The 16,367-nt window shown below is 31.1% G+C and overlaps 2 protein-coding genes across 4 annotated transcripts; both read right to left on the bottom strand.

Annotated features, from left to right (window-relative positions):
- Nucleotides 1-1,322: 1,322 nt before the first annotated feature.
- LOC131936383 (phosphomannomutase 1) lies at nt 1,323-6,133 on the bottom strand. The gene is made up of 7 exons (XM_059293335.1): nt 5,986-6,133; nt 4,397-4,514; nt 4,192-4,268; nt 3,988-4,079; nt 3,635-3,734; nt 2,571-2,762; nt 1,323-2,390 (listed from the first exon to the last, which is right to left on the bottom strand). Exons 1-7 carry the CDS (start codon nt 6,058-6,060, stop codon nt 2,286-2,288), a joined length of 759 nt encoding a protein of 252 aa, XP_059149318.1. The 5' UTR covers nt 6,061-6,133; the 3' UTR covers nt 1,323-2,285.
- A 1,792-nt stretch (nt 6,134-7,925) lies between these two features.
- On the bottom strand, nt 7,926-15,807 carry LOC131936388 (dynein intermediate chain 3, ciliary). 3 transcript variants are annotated; one of them, XM_059293343.1, is made up of 17 exons: nt 15,756-15,807; nt 14,506-14,736; nt 14,048-14,209; nt 13,810-13,928; nt 13,553-13,695; nt 13,142-13,255; nt 12,581-12,837; nt 12,252-12,431; nt 11,753-11,796; nt 11,454-11,589; nt 11,065-11,211; nt 10,811-10,900; nt 10,558-10,602; nt 10,027-10,188; nt 9,618-9,849; nt 9,122-9,151; nt 7,926-8,819 (listed from the first exon to the last, which is right to left on the bottom strand). In XM_059293343.1, the coding sequence occupies exons 2-15, from the start codon at nt 14,686-14,688 to the stop codon at nt 9,661-9,663; spliced, it is 1,971 nt and encodes a 656-aa protein (XP_059149326.1). In that variant the 5' UTR covers nt 14,689-14,736; nt 15,756-15,807; the 3' UTR covers nt 7,926-8,819; nt 9,122-9,151; nt 9,618-9,660. The 3 variants fall into 3 exon arrangements, with proteins under 3 accessions (XP_059149326.1, XP_059149330.1, XP_059149327.1); XM_059293347.1 differs by lacking the exon at nt 9,618-9,849; XM_059293344.1 differs by lacking the exon at nt 10,558-10,602.
- Between the last annotated feature and the right edge of the window lie 560 nt (nt 15,808-16,367).

The raw sequence follows: 16,367 nt of genomic DNA, 5'->3' as shown, positions 1-16,367 counted from the left end.
TTATTGTTTCAAATGTATGGTAAAAGAATGAGTTTAGGTCAGAACTATGTATCATCTTTTCAGTTCCCACATGGGGCCATCGCTGAAAGTCATTTCCTTTTTCTGGTGGTCTCAGGTAACTTTCTTGGCAGTTCCCCTGTGCATTTCTTTTTTTTTGCAATTCTTTCTCAACTGTGCTTAAATACTAATAAATAAATGAGCATCCTCACTTTTTCAAATGGATTGTTTTAACTTATACAGAGTTACAAGTGAGCTTTATGTGAAATATCACATTTAAAAAGTAGGCTTTTGTTTGTCAAAGTGAATTAAGCGCAAATTTGAAGTAAACTAAAACCTGTGCTCTGACATTTTCAATCAGAATATTTTGGAATTACTATCTAATTTATTAAAGTAGTAGCTGCTGTTTTATAGCACTAATTTTAAAAATAATTTTTTCTCCAAAATGTAATGCTTTAACAATAATTCATCATCTGACCATAAACTTTTGTTTCAAGATATGTCCATAATATTCTGATACTTAATCCTCATGACTAATTATCTATTCACTTATTTTTGTTTTGATGAATCTGTAAATGTGCAAATTTTGGTTAAAATGTAACTTTCTCAAAAGTCAAATCTGCCATATTTCTTTTTATATGAAACTGAATACTGACTCTGAAAAATAGGCCAGTTAAAACACATTTTAGATAGTCAAATTTATTTCTTTCAATTATTATTGATTGATTTATTTATAAACACCTGTTGTAACAAGAACATCATGGATAGAAACTTGTAATAATGAAATTCTTCACATAACGTTGATTTTAACTTTAAAATTCTCTGATTTAAAAATAAATAAAATGTTTTCATCTGTTGTTATAATTAAGGGAGAGTTATCTGTGTACATGATATACGGTAAGGATAACCCATGTTACATTTAAAATCTTGTAATATTAGAGTGATGTAATTTGATTGAAATATAACATCTTTCAGTAAATGATGTAGTCAACACATTCTGTATTTTACTCCAGTTTAATTACACTAAAAATGGAACCGTTTTAGTAGTCTTTGAGCCATATAACCTTAATTTTTCTTCTTCTTACTTAGAAGTAATAGTTGATCAGTAGTGTACTGAAATATAGCAATGTTCACTGCTTTTAATTTTAATGCAGTATCTGTTGACCAATAACATTTATTAGATAAGTTAAATTATTTTGTTGTTTTCTGTTAAATTCCGATTTTGTGTACTGCATCAGTTCTACAATAGAAAAATAAAGGAAATGGTTCTTGTAGAGACTGAAAACAAAGTGTAGAAAACTGGAGGTCAGAGTTCATGAGGATAAATTTCTGCTTAACATATTTTAGCCACAATGCTATATTAAATTCTTTTAATTCACCAAAATAAATAATGTGTAGACCTATATTAAAAATATATACATATAGTATTTTTAAAATCCTTCTTTTAAACCAAAGCATAATCTTTTAAATAGTATTTATTTATAAAAAAAACCTTTACAGTAACACTAAAAAAAGAACATAACTATATTTTTAGATATCACAGTAACATCAGTGTTTTGCAGTCTTAACAAGACTGGTCAATTATCTACCCCTTATAACATCCTTGTAAGTTCTCAGCCTTGAAAACATCAATGAACACCAGCTCACCACAGTGACCTGGCTCATTGTTTGCATTTATTGTCTTCCCTTTGTTGTGATATGTAATCTTTAAATTAATTTCAAAGACTCATTTAAAACCTATTCAAATTGAAAATTAGATATTTTTGTATTGTCATAGGAGATTTATTTATCTGAAAAGAAGATCAGGTTACTACTAACAGACAAGAAAAAGCTTGTGAAAAGAGAGTGATACCCTTTTAAGTATAATTTTAAAAAAATTATTTTAAGAAATTATTTTATTATGCAAATATATAAAAACAAGAATACATTGTCTCATTAAGGTTAGTTCTTAGGACTCATTGAAAAATTGCTTTGGTCTGTTATGATAGTGAATTACACCAAGTTCAAAGTTTACTTTGGAATGCAAAATGATTCAACTTTCTATCATTACACAAACAGCATTCAGTACCACAGCATATAAAAAAATAAGTCCCTCATACAAGATTAAGATACAGTAATACTTGTAAAATATTCAAAATAAACACTGCAACATTAAAAGCCCAATAATATCCCACTGTACATTTAAATAGAAGTCAACATGGCAGTTTTAAAAGTCCCAATTAGTCAAGCACAGTTAGTTTGACCAATGCTATAGAGTTAGTTTGACCAATGCTAGACAGTTAGTTTGATCAAGAGAAGAACAGCTCCTTAAGTTGTTTGACTGTGTCATCTGGATTAACCACTTTGTGACCTATAGTTCTGGGATCTTCATAAATCTCATGGTCATTTCCACCCTGGTTAAAAATAAAAATACTTGTATAAGAACTGGTCAGAAGGAATGTGAACAAAAAGGAAACTTTTCATATTAAATGTGAACTAAATGGATAAGTTTCATGATACATTTCTTTTAATAAACTAGAGATTCAGTGATCCTTTAAAGTAGACCTACAGTTAAAATCAGTACTGATGCTTACTTGTTCTATTTTATCACCAAAGAAGTGAATATTTTTAATATTATCTTTCTGTAAAAACTGTAGACAAAACCGCTTGTCCCAACCATCAGGAAACACATCTATACTAATTTGGCCACCAATGGCAAACACCAAACCAGCGTCAGGAAATGCGTTTCTTAAAGCGTCAACAAATTTCTCTCTCACTTTGTGTTCCTGTGAAAAGACGTTCCTTAATGTAAATAATAACTTACGCCATTATATTTAGATATAACATTGAGAGTTTAAAGACAGCTAAAACTTTTTCAGCTGGTTTTTAAAAAAAAAATCTAATAAAAAAATTTGATAGCATACAAAAATGGCATCAGAAATAGGAATTAACCAGGAACAATTTTCAACTATACAATTATTATTCAAGATGTATTACTAACACCTTTCAATATGGCAATACAATTTATGCCAAAAAGTGCTTAAAACTTGAACAGAAAACTGTGTACTGTTAGGTTTATTTAATTTACACTAACACAACTCATAAAAGTAACCTTTTTTAATTCACATGATGTAATTAAATAGTTCCTGTGAGATATGTTTCAATCAAAATTGTCAACTGACTGAAATTTAAAAAGTGTATGTATATACAGCTAATTACAAATACCATTATTACTTCTTCTTCTTCGTTCTTAATTTTTAGTGTTGGAAGGGATCAAGCCTTATCTGCCAGAAGGTTTGAAATCGAGACTTTTTTTCTTCTCGAAATTAACAACCATGAGCTTTTGTCGACTCGACCACGCTTCCATCACAATTAAGGATATGTGTCAACTTGTTATGCGCCATTGAGGCCATTGACTCCGATTTCAGCCTGCTTTTCTTTTTGGATTTGCTTCCATAGCCTTTGTCCAACCAAGAACAAACTACAAGGCAGCAGTTGTTTGATTTTGGAGTTGTCTCTCCTAGAAGAGTGGCTGTCCCCAGCTAACGAGCCTCATCTGCCCGAGGATTCAAACTCAAGACTTTTCGGTTTAGCAACCATGAGCTTTACTGACTCAACCACGTCGACCCCACCATTATTACAAGATAAAGCTATGTACCTCATCAAACTTGACAAACTCATCTCTCTCCTCTTGGCTACAACTACGACCAACTGGACACAAATTGATCATTGAACTCCTAAACTCAACAAATGTTCCTCTGAAGTTACAAAAATAAATGGATATACATTTTATAAACAACTTACTAATACATAACAAATATAAGTCAACATTTAACTCTATATAAATTTACACAAAAAGATACACTTTGAAGGTTTAAAAAAAAAATGAGCTCTTTCATATACTTGAATAATTAGAATATCTCTAATTTATGAATTTTTAGACAGCTCCTTGTTTTTCCCATACAGTAGAGTTCAAATATTATTATCAGTACAATATAAAGCAAAACATACCTTTTACAAGGTAGCACAAGCTCAGACATATACCTAAGTGCAAAGTTGATAAGTTTTTGTAGGATTTCATCACCAACATATTTCTTGAGATTCTGGGAAGGAATATGACTATGTTGATTATAAATTTATAAAAACTAGATTCACATATATGTTCTTGCATTGTTGGGTGATATACAATATTTTTAATTAAGATGAATATTATACCTGCTGACCTATCTGTGTGCTTCCTTTGTAAGCTACCAATCCATTTTCAGCAAATACATAGTCAAATCTGTTTAATACTGGATAAGAAAATTTAAATAACATTCACAAACATGAAGCTAAATTCACTTTGAAAAAATTTAATTGTAACATTTTTCTGTATAATGTGAGCAAATCACTACACCTTCATTTCTTATGTATCACTTACTATCTTCATGCCCGCCCATTTGTTCTGCTATCTTGACAAAGTCTGAGCCACCAACAAGCCCCACCAACACCTTTCCTCTTAGCTCTGTTAAAAAGTCCTCTACATGTGGCTTGATGCGCTGGTTAGGAATGTTAAACTTGTATTATTAATTGCTCCATCATTTTATTAAACAAATCAAACATGACAATTGACATTGACATATATATTCTCACATTAAAACAATGAGATTCAGCAGGACTACCAAAATTTTAAATCAGCCCATTTTTATAGACAGTGACATTAAATAATTTAAAAGATCTTGACTAGATCAATACTAATAGTACTATACTCTTTATTCTATCAGTATCAATCTGATTAGTAAACATATACACACACAAAAAAAGCTATAAAAATAAATTAAAATGACTTTAGTGAGAGAGTAAGAGTCAGCGAGTGTTAGTAACAAGAGTACTGCAAGGCTTTTCCCTTGTGGCTTTCAGTTTATTTTAGTACAACTATGTCAACTAGAGTAGAATCTACGTTGATGTTTACTGTTTATTAAGTTAATCCTTGTTTGGATATTTGTCCAAATATAATTTTTTTTGTTTCATGCTTTTGGTGTTTTGTTTTTTCACTAGATGTGCGAGAAGAAAAGTTATTAACTAAACAAGTAGATCTAGATATAGATCTATCTAGTATTGTATGTTGTAATTTTTTTTTTAATGTAGTTCAGATTTTTTTAAACATTAAAAAATTGTAACATTGATCACCCGCTCAAGTTTTCTTGTCAGTGGGAGAAAAATCTCATCTCAGTCAAGAGGTCACTATTTATTAGTACAAAATTGTATATTATTTTTTACTCTATTTTAAAAAATCTGTATCTAGATCTAGGCCTATATAAAAAATTGTTAACATTGTTGCACATTTCTCATGATACATTGTTAACGTAGGGCATACCTTACGAGACAAAAATGTCACGTGACCAGCAGTTTTCGCACCCTTCTCGAAATTACTGCCTCTCCATTTCGCATTTTACAAGATCAACTGCTTCAGAGACCTTGGCATATTAAGTTAATATTAAGGGATAGCATGGGCAGCACTATGCCCAGCCGCCTTGTTCACCTCACGTGAGTTAGGTACCCATATACAAGGATTACAAGCTGGGTGGACACAGGGAGGTTCCACTGATTTGAACCAGATTCAAACTCATGACTCTATCGAGTCTATAAGTCTATCTATACAGTACACTCTATTTATTAGTACTCTATTATACTCTATACTATACTATACCGCTATGCCAAGCCGAGTTTTACAATTTACTAACACCCCAAATATTTACAGTAGTGTATATTAGATTCTACAAGGTATAGATACAGATCTGGATTTGCCTGGATTTAAACATTGATTTCCCGATGAGCAAAAAAAGTGAAAACTGGCTTCTCGTCGTTCTACGTTCTTCAAGTCTCACTGCACAGGGGCACAGGGCGTAGCCGGTTGCCTGGCCTGATTGAGTGATACTTTAAGTAATTTTTATCAATTAACCCAATGTTTAATTATTAGGCCTAGCTAATCTTAATTATCTAGTTTTCTTTTCGTTTAATTCAACTAACCTGTCGAGAAGGTGTTAAAGTGCCGTCGACATCAAACAAACAAATTGTTGACGTGTCACGTAACGATGATGCCATCTTTTGAAATGTTTGTAAATGATGACTTGATGTGGTTTCTTTCACCGTGAGAGGTTCGATACATTCCCTTAGTATCCTAAAGTTGTAGCCCTTTCGGCATAGTTATTAGTATAATGTATAGCGACCGAGCTCTTATCAAAGATTATTATGAAAACTACTTAAAGACAATTACAAGGGTTCTAATCTTATTTATCCATCTTCGGCAATGTATAGAAATTTAGTCGGGGCAACTTAAGACATTTACCAGATGTGGTTTGTTTATATAAATTTAATAAAATTAGTTTAGGGCTTAGGGTTCATGCACACCACCTATTGACAGTTGACCAACCCAGTGGCGTAGTTACCCATTCCGGCGCTAACTAGATCTAGATCTAGGGGCAACTATCACCAAAGTTTTCTTCCATACTTTTTTTTTCTCCGGGGGGGGGGGGGAGGCACTTTAAAATTTCTGGGAGGCGGACTAAAATTTTCGGTGGGGGGGGGGGTGGCAGGGGGACTGTAAAAAGTATATATTTTCTATATAAATTCCATTTCGTTCGGGGGGGGGGGGGGGGGGGGAGGGGCTCTGCCCGGAAGAAACGCTGAGCACATATTCATTATATGGTAGCTCAACGTTTCCAGAAACCACCTTTCTTTATATCTCTGGATCCAGAGATTTTAGTCGTCGCCCCCCCCCCCCCCCCAAAGAAAAAAAAGTCTTGGGGGGGGGGGTAAACGTATTTTAGGGTTTTTTCAGGAAAAGATGCTTGGAAGCAACTCTGAATGTGTTGTAAGGGTGGGTCTCAATAATACTGGGTTGTTTTTGTTATACCAGGGGTGACACAATGTTTAGACTATGACAATAGCTTGAAGATAGGTGAAAGCTAAGAGGAAGGAGATAAAATAACTTTGACTAAATCAGTGTGAAGTGAGATTTCCAGTATTTGACAGTGGGGAAGATTGACAATATTTCATTGAATCGGAACATGGTTCAGTATTTGACTATTTTATTTTATTTAGTATTTTATATTTAGTATTTTATTCTCAAATATTTAAACAAGGGAATATTGCTGTAGTATTTGATTGTCCTGTATTTGCACTATGGGAATATAATCCAGTATTTGAGAAACACTGACTTCTTGTTTATTTAAGCTATTTTCAAATAAACACTATTGACCTCCTTTTAGGTGAAACTACATGAATGCTACATACTAGATTCATACTACTACTTAATGAATAAAAATAAAATAATTTATTTCATTGGATTGTGCATATAACTTGATTTTTATCTGATGATTGTATCATTTGTATGCTTACTTACTAATAAAAAAAATGCAGGTTGTATTCATAGCTGAACATCAAGCTACATACATACATGTTACATACATACTACATAGTTTACATAGGGACCCTGCCAGAGCTCTTCACTTTTCTTGGGTTTATTTTTTGTGTCCATGCCAGTCCAGCTGCCTAGGCATCACTGTCAACTGATTTTTACAAACCTTCTATAATATTAACACATTTCCACAGTGGTTGGGGCAAAATGTGTCACTGGCTGTTTCATGGCACCCTGTCTGGTTTTGTTGGTTTTATGCTGATACAGGTTATTCATTACAACAACAACAACATTTAGCTTGTTAATGCTAGTCTAATAAATTAGAAATAACAGATCTCACATTGATTTTAATAATGCTTCTGGCACTTCTCAAGTCCTTGACTTAAAAAGTAGATATTGCTGAAAATATTATTTTTATCAAAATGTTTTTAATGCAATTGAAGTTGTGCTTGTAACAGATATATATTATTTCTTTTATTTCTTTCATCACCCAGTTTATTTAAGACCTTTAGTTTTTAGAATGCATTGTAAGACCTACAACAACTTCATCACCACAATTTATTATTTTTAATTAGTAATAATTTATTATACAAAATGTAAGAACTTTACAAAATTAAAAGAATTCTGGTTTGAAAACAATTCTGGAAATATATTTATTAAAAGTATAAACAGAGTCAAATATAACTTTGTTTTTCTTCATACAATCATTTTTATTTTCTTTGTCAAAACATCAAATAGAGTTGCACTCATTATTATATATACCTTAGCTTTATCCTGATATATAAAACTATAAAACTCTCCTATTTCTTAATTTTTAAATAAAACTGCAGTGTGATCTATCCTTAAAAAGAATGTCATTCCCCAGAAAATACAAATATTATAAAAGCAGTTTTTAAAAATAAAAAACCCTCAGAATTCACTAAAACAAATTCTGTTTCAACCAATGGTATGTACCTTGTTGGCAGATGACTAAAATTGAGTACAGTCAATTGAATAAACAGACACAAACTTTGAAATAGGCTAAATACATTTGGTTTTTCATACCTATAATCAGTTTGTATACATTGTATACTTTTTCCATGTAACAATTTCTCAAGCATCATACATTCAGGTTCAGAAGTCTTAGTGTTGTATTCAATAAGTGTAACATTTTTCATTCTTGTTCTTAAAGTAATTTAGAACTTTACCATGTATTATTTTGGTACTTCAGTTTTTTTTACTAAAGGAGGCTGGAACAACCAGTTGCATGGAAAAAAATTATCTAGATAATTTGGCATCAGTTGTTAAATTCTATATGCTAGACAAACAAGTGTTTCATTACTGTGGGTGGGAATTTTGATACTGCAAGAGGTACACTGAAACAAATTCGCTTTTAAAGGTTGCTAAACATACATTTGAGCTCATAATGCTTTAGTAATTTTCTGTTTTATTCCTTTTCTGTCTCCTGAAAAATAACAAATACATTTTATCTTTTAAGTTAGAAGCTTAAAAAATATAATTTTAAAATAGAGTCATTTAAGACAAATATATTAATTAAATTAAGGTATTTATAATAAACCATTTTAGTGTTATAGAAATCAAAATCCTCAAACTGATTTATTGGTATGTTTGATGTCCATTATTATGTTTAAAAAATCAATTAAATTTTTTGACTCACTGCAGTGAAATTTAAGTTATTTTAAATTTGAATTTCAAAATGAATCATTACAAATTTTAAAAGCTAACAATGAGTGTGGTTGTACTCACTGGGTCACCATTTATTTTCTCGTCTCCTTCCTGAAAGAAGAATAAAAAATAATTATTAGTCAGGGAATTGACCTTATGTTTGTGTATTTTGTTGTTTTCCTCCATGAAATAAGCACATAATCTGAAACTTAATCTGACATTAAATCCTACAATAACACACACATTTTCCCTACTGATTTTATGAAAGTTAAAACAGGAATAAGGAATATATTATAAATGTTTTAAGATAATAAAAAAGCACAATCGTTTTACTAGCCAAAATGACAGTTTTAATATGGGCTATACATAGATATGTGCTTTCTGTAAAATTGTTTAAAATCTTATTTCAAATCATAACTATAAATAACTTGTTATATTTAAAAGAAATAATTTCTTTTAATAAAAAAGTAAAGTTTTCAAATTATTGAACCAATCAGGCAACAGCAAAAGCCAAACAAAATGAAACATGCCCAAATAGAAACAAAATTAGAAAATCCAGCAGGAACTTTAGAATCACCAATGGTATCACATGTTCTCAATATATTTTTAAAGGGACGTCATTAGGTATCTTTAGCTTCAGGCTTCTCTGCTGGTTCACTTTCAGTAACCTCCTCAGTTTTGCTCATTACATCATCTTCTTCCTCTGCTACTGTTTGTAAAACTTCTGGTTCCTCTACAGTCATTTCTTGAGTTTCAGACTCAATACTTTCTATATCAGCAGTGAGCTTACTTTGCTCATCAAGCCAGTCCTATACATTTTAATGCACAGATTCATTTATTCTTACAGAAATAATTGTGAAAGTTTTAAAATTTATCACAATTATAGAATTTAGCAATGTTTTAAAGTAATAGGAATACTACAGATCCACAGATTAAGCATTTTAAGGTTAAATCTTTTGTTCTTGGAAGAGTGGAAATGAACGAACCTTTTTCTCTACCTCACCAAAATCATGGTTAGGTATGGCCAGTTTCTTCTTTTCTGCATCAATGATGCTGAAAAACTCCTTCTCGGCCTTGATATAGAGATCCTCTTCGTTATAGTCTTCTGATTCCTCCTTGGGTTTTTCTCCTGCATCTTCCCCCTCAGGCTAAAGATAAATAAATAGAATAGAGATGAATCACAGGTTTTTGAAAGTTAGATTTAAATGTCAGTCTGAAGATAAATAAATAGAATAGAGATGAATCACAGGTTTTTAAAAGTTAGATTTAAATGTCAAACACAGAATTTAAAAAAAAAAATGTATTTTAAAAGTATACTTTAAAAGCAGCTTTATTAAACAAATATATTATGCTTAATACAGTTCAGATTATTTAAAATAAAAAGTAAAAGGAAGAAGTTAAAGTAAAACATTAAACAACTGTAAAATTGCCAGCATAAACATTAGCATGACAAAATAAGAATAGAAATATTGCAACAGGTTTTCTGAAATAAAAAAAAAAGCAACGATTTTTAAAACCTTGCCAGCCTCAGATACATGTTTCTTTTCGTCTTTCTTTTCTTCCTGTTAAAATTAACTTATGTCAAGTTTGTCTACATACAAGTTTATGAAAAGGAGGATATTTATAAACATCCAATGAATATATCCTTAATCCACATCAGAAGTTGATGCTTGATTTATTTTTGTAATAAGTGAATTTTAATATTAAAAAGTGGCATAAAAAAATTGCTCACTAACTAGTTTAATGTAAATGACAGAAAGAGTTTAATACCTTTCCATCTGCCTTTGTTTTTTCTTTCAATCTTATTTCTTTATGTCTTGTGTCTAAAATCTTTTCTCTTCTTGTCTCCCTTTCAAACATCTGCCAAAGTTAAATGACAAAAGTAACCAAAAGTGTATATAAAAGCAAATACAGTATTACATTTACAGTCCTTTCAGTTTTTTTTTATGTTTTGAAAATAATATAAAATTAATTTGTAATATATTAAAGGATTAGGTTTTTTTAAAAAAAGATTTAAGTTTTACATTTGTGACAAGATTTTTCTCATTCCTGCCCATTGTGTAAAGTCCTTCTGACAGCTCAAGTAAAGTTGTCGTACCATCCTGAGATCCTGTGGCTATTAATTTTCCAGACTCCTGCACTCTCAAACTGTACAGTGGCACATCACACACCTAAAGCAACATTTGTAATTACCTAATTAGGTCACACACCTAGAGCAACATTTGTAATTACCTAATTAGGTCACACACCTCAAGCAACATTTCTAATTACCTAATTAGGTCACACACCTGAAGCAACATTTAAAAATACCAATTTAGATTTTTGAAAAATCTTAACAACCTATAAAATACTTTAAACAAACTGTGCATCACTATTTGTGTTAATGTGAGTGTATATAGTTCCTCTATCATACCTGTAGACTTAGTGTAGGGTTATTCTGTTTGAAGATGATGTCCCAGACGTCCAGTGTTCCGTCCATCTTTGTGATGAAGAAAACTGCAGGTCTGATTGGGCTCCAGCAGCCATCTGTTAAATATGATGAATATTGCCTGCAAACATAGAAAATTTCCTATTTAAATCTGACTTACAACAAATCTATAGAAAGTCACATTGATAGTACAATTTGATAATAGCATGTCAAAATTTTAAAAGGGGATAATTAATAGTAATACATTTTCTTGATTACCAATCATTTTAAAATTTAAAACTTACTTAGACCACATGATAGATGATTCCCTAATGTCTTCTGACCAGATCTATCAGGTAAATAAACAGATTGTAAAAATATAACATGGAAATTAAAATGGAAAGAAGATATTTTTGCCTACAGTTACAACAGGAGGAGGAAGGGTGGGTATTAAAAATGTAGGGATCTCTAGTTCCCCACAAATGATATCATGCTCCTAGCTAAATGGAGTGGGTTAGACTTTTGAGATAATGTATGGTGTAAAAAAGTAGATTTTATATAAGTATTAGTCATTCATTTTTTTAAAAAGGCATTTTAAACTGAATTTTAGCAGTTCTCTTACATTTGGTAATGATTTTTTTATTACTGAAAATAGAAGTAATAAGTAATTTATGATAGATTAGAATTATTTAGCATTTTTGTGACGTGTGACATCATGTATGGAAGATTGCCTTGCACTGATTATCATTATCAACAACAACAAAAATGTTCTAATGTAATTATAAAACAAAGAAACCAACTTACTCTTGCACACCAATCACCCACACTGAGAAAATTTTTTGTGAATTGAGGGTTCCTCTGTAAAGCATACACAGGTCCTATGTGTCCAGTAAAGACGGCTGCTATTTTGTCCATGGGTGTTTTTGCTTTTCTGTTACATGATATGATGTTTCCTTGTTCAGTTCCTGCCATAAACTTTGTGGGCTACAAGTAGAAACAGTTTCAATGTTAGAGATCTATGGAAAATTACAACTCACAGCATGAAGCAGTTGGTTAACATAAAAAATTAGAATTATGAGAAAGATCCAGTCTTTATAATAATAATAATAAACATAAGTATTCAGAGAAATTACCATTGTTGGTTCATATTCTAAACAGTAAGCACCCTGAGCATTGTGAAATTCCTGTTTTTTGTCAAGATACATTTTGTCTGTTGGCTCCCCCATCTTCCTTATATCCCACCATAATACTTGTCCATCCGTGGAGGTTGAAAAACACTCTGTTCCAGTTTTTGACTGGATCCATACTGTTTTGTAAGCAGGGTCACGATGTGATTGTTCTATAGGGGTAAGTTCAACTGGCTGAGATCCCTTCCTGGTGTCCCAGTAGGCTGCAATCAATTAAATCATTACACATTTTTTTCCCCAATAAAAAGTAATTATTTTTGTTAAAATTCTATTAAAAAGTTACCACTTGCTTATATCATAACACAACAGTTACAGATGTGTCATTACACAACAGTTTCAACTGTTCCATAACACAGCAGTTGCAACTGTTTTATAACACAACTGTTACAGATGTGTCATTACACAACAGTTTCAACTGTTTCATAACACAACTGTTGCAACTGTTTTATAACACAACTGTTACAGATGTGTCCTTACACAACAGTTTCAACTGTTTCATGTTCTTACCAATCTGGCCATTGTAGCATCCCCCAAGAAGAATGTGTGAGTCTTTAGGATTGTATTCAAGGCATGTTAGTGGTGAGACTGGCTTGATTGTCATCTCTGGTTTGTTGGGATTTTCTAGAGGAAATCAACATTTCTGTAATTTTGATTCTTTTGAAAAGTGAATAGAAAAACAAATATCAGCCTAGTTGCTGAGGTACTTTAATCCTAAAATATTAAAGCACATTGTAAAATATAAATTTGACTTATTTGCAGTCTCCTTTTCAAAATTAAACAAAGAACAAGTTGTTACTGGAAATATATGGAAAAATGTGTCTTATTTAAAAGGCTTAACTATATTGCATCCTGTATTGAATAAGTAGCAAGAATTCTTTATTTTAACAAAAAAAAATAGTTTGAATAGGACCTACATACCAACGTCCCAAATATAGGAGTCCATACTTGTTTCTGGTGATGTACTCTGAAACACGAGGTTACAATACGCAACAGCAAGTTTTCTTGGTCCATCAGGGTACCATGAAATGTGTGTGGCAGTCCGCTTAATATCATTTGGATCTCTAGATTAGATAAAAAATATAACATTAAAATAATGATATTTAATCATATCAAGCAAAGAGAAAAATTAAAAATGCTCTCAGAATTCTTTTAAAATGCCTCCATCCAAATCCTACCTAAAAACATTTATTGTCTTAGCTGCTGCTGCCTCATCTATTGTTTCTGATTCTATGTTTTCAAAATATTCTTCATATATATCTATGGCATTGTTTTGTTTGATGCAATGTTCCATTGCCTGTAGAAAAAATAATCATGCAATAATTAAAGGATTACATGAATAGTTTTTAAGGCTAGTTTTTATTGATATGTTTTTCAGTACAGTGTAATGATTTTAAAGATGAGAAGATCACTTACATTTCCCAGATGTAGGACTGCACTAATGTAGCCTTCATCTTTTTCAACTTTCTTTCTGTAACGTGTCACCTGTTCCAGTTCATTAGGGTTGACATCCTTGGGCCAACCTCCTTCTGTGTGGTTTATACCTCTTATTGTGGTTTCAAAACGCTCTGTGTTGGCCTATACAGACAGTTATTTATGAAACAAAATTTATACATTATTATAGCTTGCATCAGGCCTTTTATTTTTTTTAAATTGTAAAAACAAATTTTAACTAATGACAACAGGCGTTCAACCATTTGTTAGGAAGATGGCAACTGTTCTACGCATAAGATAGCCCTTTATTTATTTAATATTATTTCCATTCTAGTTTGCTCAATGGTGAATAAGCTGGTGCTCTAACAAATGACACCTAGGGCAGAAATAAACATCAACATGACTCTCCCACTCCAAAAGATTATTTATAAATAACTTACATCATGCTCAGACATTTCCTGCACACATTGTATACCAATGTCAACTGGATCTCTCTCAATGAAATCTTCCAGTGCATTGTCATCTGGTGGAATGTCAACATGGAGTTCTGCTGCCCTATCTGAGAAGTTACACTGTCTACCAAAGTCTGATCTTTTCTTTGTATAAACATAGACGATTTCCATTTTTTATTTTATTTCTGTCCTACCACATTTAAAAAAAAATAGTTTGTCCTGTAAAACACAAAAAGAATATTATTTATTACGTGTTAAAGTAAAGTTAATTTTGTTTGCTCTCAAACTACCATTAATGGTTAATGTTTCTTTAAACTTTAATTTTCTTCTTGATGCTGAAATGTTCATCGTCAAATCTTCAGCACCATCAGCTGCGTAAACATTTGTTAAATGTGGTTTCTAAAACCAAATAGTTCATAAATTATTTTGTGCTACTCCATAAGTATTTAAGTTTAAATGGTTAAATAAAATGGGGTGTTAGTAGAAAAAAATGTCATTATAATTTCTTGTCCATTTATGATAAATTTAGCACTGTTGTTCATGGACTATTTAATTATTTATTGTAACATGACAGGTCACAGTTTCATCACACACAGTTAGGCCTACATATATTTTGTTTACACCAACATGTGTAGGCAAACTAACCATACAGATGTGTTTTGAATTATTGAATTATTAAGAAATAAAAAGTACTCATTGAATCAAAACCTGACAAATAGATCTAAGAGTTACCTTAGCTTGAACCCTAAATATTTTACTGATCTTAACCAAACCTAGGCATAACACTTTAACAATACTTTAGGCCCTGGTGAAAAGTGAAACTTCTAAAATTAAATCTAAAATATTTAGCAAAAGAAAGCCATAAGCTTCTACTCTAGTTGCATAAAGTAAAGATAGTTTCAATGTATTAGGCCATAGGACTATGCAAAATTAATATATTGCTAAGTTGAGGTCTGCTTTTATTTTAATTAGCAACATGTTACACCTGTAACTATAGTTAAGTTATAGAAACAAAAATTATTAAATTAAATAATTTTTAATTTTTACTAGATCTATTTTTTTCAGACGATAAAAAAATAAATAGGCTAATTGCATTGGAAATAATTTCATTTTATGACAATATATTAATAAATTAACATTTTTAAAAAATGCTGTTACTAATATTTATATCAATGAGCGATAAAAATATATTTTGTAAAGTTAGCACATATAATAAAATACCCAGTTTCCTTCATTACCTCTATCGTATTTGTATATAGCCACACTATGGCTTGTAGCGTTTCTCATAGCAACCACAATCTCGCGAGAGTTAAAATATTTCAGGGACAGCGTCTTTTGTTTCGCCTTTTTATTTATGTATTTATTATTACTATTAACTTGGTTTCTGTCTTTCTTAGTCTTATATACATTTCTTTTTAAAATATAGACTCTAATTAATATTGTCGTGGTAAATATTGCAATGTTTAAAATAAATTAAAAAAACATCCTTCATAATAAAGTGCTTATTGTGTTTTTCTATGAGAGAGTTTGAAAAATAAGTTTAATGGTTCGTTTTACATCCTTAATGCAGAAATATATTTTTTATTATACTATGTGTGACTGTGTGAAGTAAGTATAGATACATATTTTATTCTAAAACATACAAACTCGACTATACTAGGGTCCATACAATAATCAGTACCTCTTCCTCCTATGCAGAATATCTTTCAGAATATCTTTCAGACATCTCTTGGGTGGTAGAATGGGGAAGCACTTCCCTCTATATATATATATATATATATATATATATATATATATATATATATATATATATATATATATATCGATCAGTGGCGTAGCGAGGTCGGGTG

This window comes from Physella acuta, unplaced genomic scaffold (assembly GCF_028476545.2).
Source record: "Physella acuta isolate Inbredline_101_S28 unplaced genomic scaffold, ASM2847654v3 ptg000177l, whole genome shotgun sequence".
NCBI classification, from domain to species: Eukaryota; Metazoa; Mollusca; class Gastropoda; family Physidae; genus Physella; species Physella acuta.
This window is presented reverse-complemented; position numbering and strand designations above follow the sequence as displayed.